The sequence below is a fragment of the Ahaetulla prasina genome, chromosome 3 (genome assembly GCF_028640845.1).
Source record: "Ahaetulla prasina isolate Xishuangbanna chromosome 3, ASM2864084v1, whole genome shotgun sequence".
In the NCBI taxonomy this organism is placed as follows: domain Eukaryota; kingdom Metazoa; phylum Chordata; class Lepidosauria; order Squamata; family Colubridae; genus Ahaetulla; species Ahaetulla prasina.
The window spans coordinates 74,552,477-74,562,536 of record NC_080541.1 but is presented as its reverse complement, the minus strand read 5'-3'; the positions used below and the strand labels follow the sequence as shown (position 1 = coordinate 74,562,536).

Below are 10,060 nucleotides of genomic sequence, written 5' to 3'. Positions count from 1 at the left end.
TCAATGTTTTATTGCTTGATTTGAATATTGCTGCAATCTGAATGAAAGTGCTCTCAACAGAAAACAGTTTATCTAACAGTTTAACCAGAAAGAAGTGAACATAATGGGTCTCTAAATCGTTTTCTGCAAGCTGAGATTTTCTATAAAGTATACATAAAAGCAGTGAGGCTAAAAGCAGAGTATTTTAAAAAGATGTGGTGCTATCATTTTAATAAAGTGACAGCACAGCTGTTCAACAGTTGCTGTCATAAATGAGGCGACACTTCAGGAGTTTCAGATAGTTATCAATTTTGTGGGAGTCCCGACGCAAACAGTGCAACAGATTGTAGAAGGCGAAGAGGCGGGAATTTTCGTCAGCCAATTGGAGGGAAGGGAGACCAGTCCATCTAGAATAGACTTCATTGCCTAAGTCATCTGGGCGAACCTAAGGAAAGTGCAAAATCAAAATAAACTTTGATGATTTCACAATTGCTAAATAAACGTTGATCATTTTTTAAAGCAGAGACACACACCTTCCATACAAACCCAGTTAGGAAGATAGATGCAGAGCTACACTCCCAAAATGGGTGGGGCCAGAGAAATAGAGGGATTCCTAGGAGCTAAAATGTATTGGTGTTCCGTTCTATTAGATAAAATGCGTGCTTTAAACTTGTTCTAGGCTTAAGATAATAGTTTTGCTCCTAAAATTTCCCCATCTTTGAACAGATACTATCAGTAGATTACACACACACACACACAGAGACACACACACACACAGAGAGAGAGACACACACACACACACACACATATATACATACTGTCAGGCCTGGAAACCATATTAAACTTTAGGTTTCCAGACACTGCCACATTTTTATCTTGAGGGGAGGAGGGGGGGTTGAGGGGTATGGTAACATTCTTCCAGCGGTCAAGGTCGGATGGTGTTCACGTCTGCAGGAAGAGTGGCAAGAAGTTACTCGAATGAACTGGAAGAACGTGGGACCGTGTGATCGTCAGAGGGGTCAGGGGGGTGGGACTATTGGGGTTTGTATAACTGGGGAAACGAATCCGGAACTTCAGTTTTGGGAATTGCACTCATCGTGTGCCAGTCTCCTCATGCTAGTAAAGGACTTTGAGAAAAAGAAAAGATGCCTCCGAGTCTCTTTTACGCAGAAGAGGTATTTCTGGAACCTTGACATTTACACATACATGTAGGTCTTTGGTTGTTCGGGTTTTCTCCCATGTAAAATTGGAAGTGTCTTGGCAACGTTTCGACGAAGTCTCATTCATCATCTTCAGGCTTCAGCTTCGTGCTTCTGGGAGCAATGTGTGATCGCAGCTGTTTCTTCCTTTTAACTGCTAGTGGGGGTTTGAACTGATTGGGTGGGAGCTTGGCTGTGCTCTGATTGGATGGGGGCTTCCCGTCACCAAGACACTTCCAATTTTACACGGGAGAAAACCCGAACAACCAAAGACCTACTTACAAACACCCGTGAAAACCTCAGAAAACAAATACACATACATACATACATGCATATATACATACATACTGTACATAGTCCTCAGTTAATGACAATAACGGACCAGATCCATTGCTAAGTAATTAGTCATATAAAGGATGATGTCACCACTTAGCAACCGTGTGGGTTGTTAAACAAGCCCTAGATGGCTCACAACCAGGCAGGCAGGTAAAGTGCATGCACAATGCAAGTGTGGTAGGATTGGGGATGCCTGCTGCCAGGTATAGAGGGTGCATGAATGACTCACAAGGTGTGGCACAAATGCAGTGGAGCCAGGGGCAGCAGTTGCCAGGTGGGGAATGGTGCGAATAGTTTACCAGAGCAGGGGTCTGCAAACTTGGCTCTTTTAAGACTTGTGGATTTCAACTCCCAAAGTTCAACTCTGGGAGTTGATGTCCACAAGTCTTAAAAGAGCCAAGTTTGCAGACCCCTGTACCAGAATGATTGTGATCTTTCCTACCAGCTTCCCCATTGACTCTTGCTTGAGGCAAGCTGGCAAGAAAGATAGCAAGTGGCAATTGGAGGACACTGCAGCCATCAAAAGCAGAAATCAGTTGCCGAGCACACAGATCATGATCTCATGACAGTGGGGGTCAGAACTCCGAGAATCATTTTAAAGTCTCCTTTTTCAAAGCGATTGTAATTTTGAATGATTGCTGAATGAATGGATAAACAAAATATAGATTATAGATATGGAGCTATGACTGTGGATTTCTCAGATAGTAATTTGGAATCTGAGCAGATCTTGGCTTACATCTTAAAATACCCAATAATTAAAGCAGGGTAAGGTAAATTCTGGGGGGGGGGGATATTGTATTTGATTTCACTATAATAAAAGCCTTTGATTGGTGAAAGTAGACATGCATGTCTTACTTGTTTACTTTGCAGCTGTAACATGCAAAGTGCATTCTAATTATCTTGTATATATATCTTGTCATGAACTTGTATTACAAAAGAGTGTTTTTCTTTTGGTGAAATATAAGTAAAATGTTCACTCTGTTGAATACTAAATTCTCTCAGTGCTGCCTAATATCTTTTAACCCATGTAATATGTCTGTCATATTATTTATCCTTTTTATTATCTTTTTTACTCCTCCTTTTATTGACACCATCATCATCATTATTATTGTTGCTATTATTGTTATTCTATTGCTTTGCATGTACACTGAGTGCTTTTGTACCAGAGACAAATTCTTTATCTGTCTAATCACATGGCCAAGTAAAGTATTCAATTCAATTCAAAATATCTTGTACCAACATGTACAATGTTCAGACAGTGTTGAGCATTAGATTGGGAAAGTTTGCTGTAGATACTACGGTATATCCAACTTGTATCATTTGGCAGTTCAACAGAGGCAACCTAAAAAGATCACCACCAGTCTAAAGGATGAATACTTTAAATCTACGATTGGAGGGATTATAGGCTGAATATCTTTAGATGGAAAAAGAGAAGCATTCTACCTGATGTTGTGTAACTAACTCCAGAAAACAGTAGGGCTTGTCAGGATCCCATCTAGGTATTAGTAATCTAGGACTCATGTGCTAGTAAAATATTAGCAAGTAATGATAATCTGAAATGCTTGAACATGCAGGCATTTTCAGATTAAGTGTTGTAAGCATGACTTGCACTAACTTGAGAATGGAAGGCAGTCATATTAGCCTACTCCTGGCAGATCAGGAAAACAGCAAATACAACAATATGGTTGTGAAGAAGGTTTAGTACCCTTGCTCAGAATGGATAGCTGTATGTACTAGATATGCAACAACTTTTATTCATTGCCTTCCTTCATGGCACAGACTTGCTCGTTCTGTTACTTTTCTAAGGCACATACCTACTACATATGTTAAAAAATGTTATCAGCTGCTTTCAAACTCACTATATGGCATATTAAGTTTGTAATGTGCAGCTGATTTTGAGATTTTTAAAAAAAAACTAGGCTTTTTTTGTAGTCCCAGCCTGTATAGAAGGCAAGAGGAAGATTAAATTCCCTCTCTGCAAGGAAGTGTTAAAAAGAAAAAAATGATATCAATGAAAGTTATTGTTTTTTCAGCACTTTCATGTGCAGGAGAACAATGTTAATTTTATAAAAAATAAGATAAAAGCAAGTTAAAAGTTCTCCTACCCTGTTTGCTGAGTCTCAGTCTAGGTTGGGCCATGTCCTTTTTTTAGGGTTAAGAAAAAATTACAAGATCAGCTTTATGCTTTGTTGTTTGGCACTTAGTAACTTTTTTATTAGTAGAGAACAAGATATTTTGCTGCTCCTTATACATGCCAAACAGATCTCCAGATCTGAAAGGTTTTGCTGACACTTTTAACTTCTTACTTTCTTTCTTTGAAGCATTTTAATCCAAACAAACAGCCAAAAAAAATCTGTCTCATTTTATACATTTTGAATAGTGTTATGAAGCTGGAAGGACTTCAGAGGATTATTATTATTTTTTTGACTCACCCGTCCCACTATTCTCTCCATCCCCTCAAGAAGTCGTTTATTTTGCTCCTCAATCTCCATGGCCTTCCAAAGAATGGTATCAGGAGCTTCCTTGATTCGTTCAACTTCAGAGACCAAGTGCAATAGAGGGTCATTCCAGGAACGGAGTACACTCAAAACTAGATTTAATAGGTCCTCGTGCTGTTCATTGGCAACAAAATTGCAGTTAGTGTGCAAAATCTACACAGCAGATATGGAACATTTTTCTTTATATCAAGCCTACCTTAAAATGTCCTTACTGCAATTTTGTCCATTTATCAGATATAGCTAAACTACAGGCTATAGTGCAATTGCGAGGTGTTTTTCTTTTAAAGGTAACTAGATAAGAGAATGCCCTAAACATCAGACTCTCAGTAAATTATCTGCCCTGCTAGTAGAAATCACTCCATTTATCTTTGTTGCATAAATGCCATTTAATCCAGAGTTTAGCCTGAGCATTAATGATACATTTTTAGAAATAAGAGATCTAGAAAATATTTGAAGATATAATGGAAGATGTGATCTGTGGTAGGCCACTTAATATCTCATCCTGAAGCATTTATTGTGTCTACATCAAATCCTGCAAACATGCCCAGACACAAGCCTGATTTCAAGTGTTTTGCTTCTGGGAATATTTCTTTTCTTTTGAAACTTTGCCACTGCTTGAGATGAGCTGAAAGATCAAAGGGCTCTTGGCTTTCCAAGGATCCTCCTAGCCATTGTGCCTGTCCTTGAGACCTCTCCAGTGTTGACACGATCACTTTTCACTTTCCTTACCTACATCGCAAAAAAATGCATCTGTTCTCTGCCATAAATTTCTTCCTGCTTCCCTTGGGAGAATTGCTATTGTGCTACTATATTGAATGGCTCAAACATCCCAAGTACCCCGTGCAAACACAGATAAATGCCAGACACATACATATCTCAAATATTTGTGGCACATGTTTTGCTTTCTGAAAAGGGAGATTATTCAGTGGATGAATGGCATTTGAAATTAAATCAATAGGAATGGGCTCTCGAGCGATACCTTCACATTCCAAAGATTTCCTCTTCGAGTGCACAGAGGAGAAACTTTCTTTAAAATGCGATTATTCAATAAGGTGTGTTTTATTTCTGAAACTGGAACATTGAGGAAACTTGTGTGCAAGTTTCTGTTGTAATATAATTACAATATTCTATTGTAATATAATTGTAATATTCTATTGCAGTGTTGGTGAACCTATGGCACGTGGGCCAGAAGCGGCACGCAAAACCGTCCCACGATGAATGCGTCGCTTCGCCGGCTCCTCTTCCTGTGCTCAAATGCACTCCAGTCAGCTGGCCGTCACACACGCAAGGGCAGCAGACCCTGGAAGAGCAGTGGTCCATTGCTCATGTGCGAGCCGGCACCCGACCTTCCAGGTTGACATCGCACACATGTGCAATGGCCAGCTGTTTGTCAGGTGTTTGGGTGCCGGCTCGCGCATGTGTGATGGACCGCCACTCTTCCGGGGTCCGCTGCCCCTGCGCATGCGATGGCCAGCTGACCGGCGTATGTTTGAACACAGGACCATGGCAGAGGAGCCGGCGAGGCCGCACATTCATTGCGGGATGGTTTCATGTGCCGCTTCCAGCATGCAGGCCGACACACAAGAAGACCAACACTGCTCTATTGTAATATAATTATCAAGAGATCATTGCAATAGAATTCTAGCCCCTGACCTTTTAGAATTATTTTTTCCATTTTTGCCAGATGTATTTTTTTCCCCTGCTAGGGACTATTTTGTCTATAAACTACTGTTTTCTTCATACAAAAATACCATCTCCCCATCTCTTCTTAGGACAGATAAAGGAGATGTGCTTTCATCAACCCTCCCTGGATTTTTCCAGCCTTGTGAAAGACCAAACTTGTTTTGTGTTGTGAACATATTGTCTTTCTTTTTCGTTCATCTAGGTCAGAGCATGCTTCCGCGTTTTGCGCTTTGCTGATTCCTACCACTTTACAGAGGTGGAGCAATGGTAGACCTGCCCTTTTATAACTCTTATCTATGGTAACTGTATGCTTTGAAAGGAATTCATCAGACTTCTGGTGAACTTGCTCGCATCTGTCAGCCAACCGAGACAACTTACATGTATCTGCTGAGCTTGTTCTTTATCTTCAGGAGTGGTTAGGGAAGAAGTATGGCAGCTGTTAACGGCCTTTGCAATGAAACCCCGGCCCTGAGCATAGCGTTCATCCTGACAGTAAACAAAGATGACATTTAGTGAAGTAGATAACCAGGATTTTGGGGGTGGGGGGGGAATAGACTGTTTTTTGCTCTCATTGGTTGTCTTGTAAAATGTATTCTAGAGTTATGGAGGGCATTAGTTTTGTCGTCTCCCAACCTTACTGCATGGCTTAGTCAAAGGTGATTTGCCTCTATGTATACTGTGAAAAAACACCAGTTTTAAGCATCGTGTTTTCCCATATTAACAAAAGCTTCTTTATGGTATAAAGTGGCCCACATCCCACAGTTCCTCAGAGAGTATATTTTCTGCCCTACTCCAAAATAGCCTTCTTGCATGCATTTAGTTATTTTTCTCTGAGCAAATCTTTCACTTGGACATTTGTTACTTAGTCTTGCACGTTTTCATTTTGTTACTTTAAATGACTTCTGTGTACAGAAGACAATGTTTTCTTTCTTCCACATCCTTTGTTGAGGTTCAGTTCCCCAGGGTAGATGAAGCTTTCGCTACAATGGATCTATTAATGAGACTTTAACTATCTGTCCAATCCCATTTCCTAGACTTGCACCGTAAGAAATAATAGGACATCTAACTTTAAAAGGAATAGAGGTGAGCTTGTTTCACTGAGGAAAAGTGTATTAGCGCAGACTCTGAAAACTCTGTTTCTTATCTCAATTTGAAGATATGAAACGTAATATCTTGTTGAATTCCAATCTAGAAATACACTCAAAAGCTTGTGTAAAGCTTAGTTTATTAAGGGGCTTTGATAATTTTTCCACAAATACAGGTAGTCTTCCACTTACAACCACAATTGAGCCCAACATTTCTGTTGCTAAGCAAGACAGTTGTTAAGTGAATTTTGCTCCATTTTAGCGATGGCAATAGCACTTAGACTTACACACCACTTCACAGTGCTTTCCAGCCCTCTCTAAGCGGTTTACAGAGACAGCATGTTGCCCTAGACAATCCGGGTCCTCATTTTACCGACCTCAGAAGGATGGAAGGCTGAGTCAACCTTGAGCTGGTGAGAATCGAACTCCTGGTGTAAGCAGTGAGTTAGCCCTACAATACTGCCTTCTGACCACTGCGCCACCACATACCTTTCCTGTCACAGTTGTTAAGTGAATCACTGCAGTTGTTAAGTTAATAACACTGTTTTTAAGTGAATCTGGCTTCCCTATTAATTTTGCTTGTGAGAAGGTCACAAAAGGGGATCGATCACATGATCCCAGGACACTGCTACTGTCATAAATATGGATCGGTTGCCAAGCATCTGAATTTTGATCATGTGACCGTGGGGATGCTGCAACAGTCGTGAGTGTGAAAAGCAGTCATAAGGTGTTTTTTTCCAGCGCCGTTATAATTTCAAACAGTCATTAAATAAATGGCTGTAAGTCAAGGACTACCTGTAGTTTAAGAATCTTTTAATTTCACTAAGCAATAACATCTGCCTGGTACAACCTAGCAATAATAAAAGCAGCCTTATGAAATTACATTTCCATATAGATAATAAAACACTGAGCCAATACTTTATATTTCACCCATTGTGAAACTGAACCAGAAGAAATAAGAAAACTATGATTAAAAAATCAAAATGGCCGTCACAAAACACTGGTGGCCAACCTGAGGAAGTTCAGATGTTACTGATTTACAATTCCCGGAAAGTCCAGAAATGATTATAGTTGACAAGGGATACCTGGAGTTGTTGTTCAGGAACACATGGTTTAGCCTCTGCTACAGGATTAGTTTTTCCCTTATGCCAAAATACTTACAAATTCGTTGAATATTTCAGCAGACAGAGAGTGGATATAATGGGATAGTTTAACAGCCCGGTCAAAAAGGTCCCCAAGAGAAACCTGGCAATTGTCGGACCCATTAGGGCAAATGGGTGAAGATGTTACACACTTCCTTGAAAGGAACATATTAGCCAGCAGCATGGTGGCTAGAAACAGGCCTTGAAGACAAAAAGAAAAAGACAGATACCCATAAGAGGAAGTAAATCAAGAAAAGAAAACACTCTATTTGGTATTCCGTGACCTCTTACTTTAATGCTTGATTTGTTAAATAACCATATGAGAGGAATTCAACCTTTTCACCTTTGTAGAAATAGGATATAAGCGATGTTATAACAATAATCATAGCAACAATAAGTGTAAAAGAGTGGAAGTGTAGTTAAACCCCTTTCCTTTATAGCCGTTTCCAAGAGTGACTTCCTTCTTGACAAACATATGGTTTTAAAATTAAATTTGAGGGAAGGTAAGTAGGTCACAATCTAGATTTTTGATTGTCTTGGGGTGCTGCCTGCAAATTTTCAGCAGCTGTGCTGTTTAAGGTCTTTGGCGTGAATAACTTTTACAGAGAGTTGGTGCTGAATATCTGAAAAGAGCCAAAGACCTCTTGAGATCATGTCTCATATAAAACCTTTAAAATTAATTACTGATAAATCAGTACATTGATTAGACAATGCCCTATGCCCTGTTGTTGTTGTTGTTTTTTACAAAAGCAAATGATTGTGCTAAGAGCATGTACCAAATAAATGAAGTTTATGTTGGCAGAAGCTAAGTTTGATTTCTTGGGAAAAATTACAGCCTAGTGGCATAGCAGATCCTGAGCATACTGGAAATCCCAGGAATCAGACTTTTGCACTTCCCATTATATAAATCATATGTAAGGAATCAAAAAGATTTCAGTTTTGCACTATGCAGCTCCATACCCAGCAGACAAAGTTGCTTCCCTGAACAACCATTTTGATCAAATATATGGTAGTTTTCCCTGCTCTGAATTCAGTACATTGACTTGCATTCTAACATGTTTTTTCAATACCCAGCACTGTGTCTATTGTGTGAAACTGATCCTGGACCTTGCTTTGGAAAACCTTTTGTAGGAATAGTGAGTCCAAAGTTTAGCTATGTCCAAACTGCAGCAATAGTGTAGCATCTTTATTGGAGCTAGCTGAACCTCTGAGTTTCCAATTCTCTTTTAAAATTCAAAGAATGGAAAGGAGCTATTGCCAAACATAATTAAATTCTATAAAGATGAGTTGATACTTTTTGTGCCATGGAGTTGATATCATAGATAGATTTGCTTTTTGACAATCTTCCTCTAACCTGATTTTTGTTGGTCTTCCAATAGTCCACCCCCTGTCACTGTAACGAGTCCATCAATCTCACTGCAAATTGCAATATTTTCAGATTTCAATTCTATGGACACCCACATGGAGCAAATTACATTGAATACACTATAATAAATGATACTAACATACACAAGTCTTTAATACTTTGGTAGCCTGGGGAAAGCATAGGCTGGGCATAATCTTATATACAGTATTCCATGTAGGTGCTCCATTAGCTTTTAATTAAATTTATGTCTGTTTGGTCATTCATAGGTTTGCACTTTATCCTGGTTAGAGTGGTCCAGAAAAGCAGCATTGTAACGGTTTTATTTTTAAATAAATTGAAAGCACTGACAACATCTGATACTCTTTTTAGTATAAAATAATGCTAAACCACGGATATAATCCATCCCTTAAGGACATAATGTGGTTTTGTGGACTTCCCATTTATTTCATAGGATTTCCACTATGTTTTTTTAATTCTTAAGTTTCGCTTGCATAACTGATTGTGAAATGCTTAATTTCTATCAGTCAAAAATGTGTTGTTACTTGTTTACAAAATTGATCTTATTCAGAAAAAACATGGAAATAAATAAATAATAAATAAGACATACCTTTCAATGAAGTCTTCCTGTTGGTCATAGCAGAAACCATCTCTGCAACCGTGCTTTGTCAAATACACGATGGGAATTTTGATTTTTGTCACCTGAAGACTCCATTTTTATATACACCTTGATGACAAACTTGCATAAATGTAGTAGATTTTGTTTTTTCTTTGC

At 39.1% G+C, this 10,060-nt stretch overlaps 1 protein-coding gene across 1 annotated transcript; it reads right to left on the bottom strand.

The window, feature by feature from the left end:
- Positions 1 to 232: 232 nt before the first annotated feature.
- On the bottom strand, positions 233 to 9,935 carry PRL (prolactin). The gene is made up of 5 exons (XM_058176885.1): positions 9,896 to 9,935; positions 7,942 to 8,123; positions 6,074 to 6,181; positions 3,947 to 4,126; positions 233 to 424 (listed from the first exon to the last, which is right to left on the bottom strand). The coding sequence occupies exons 1-5, from the start codon at positions 9,933 to 9,935 to the stop codon at positions 233 to 235; spliced, it is 702 nt and encodes a 233-aa protein (XP_058032868.1).
- Between the last annotated feature and the right edge of the window lie 125 nt (positions 9,936 to 10,060).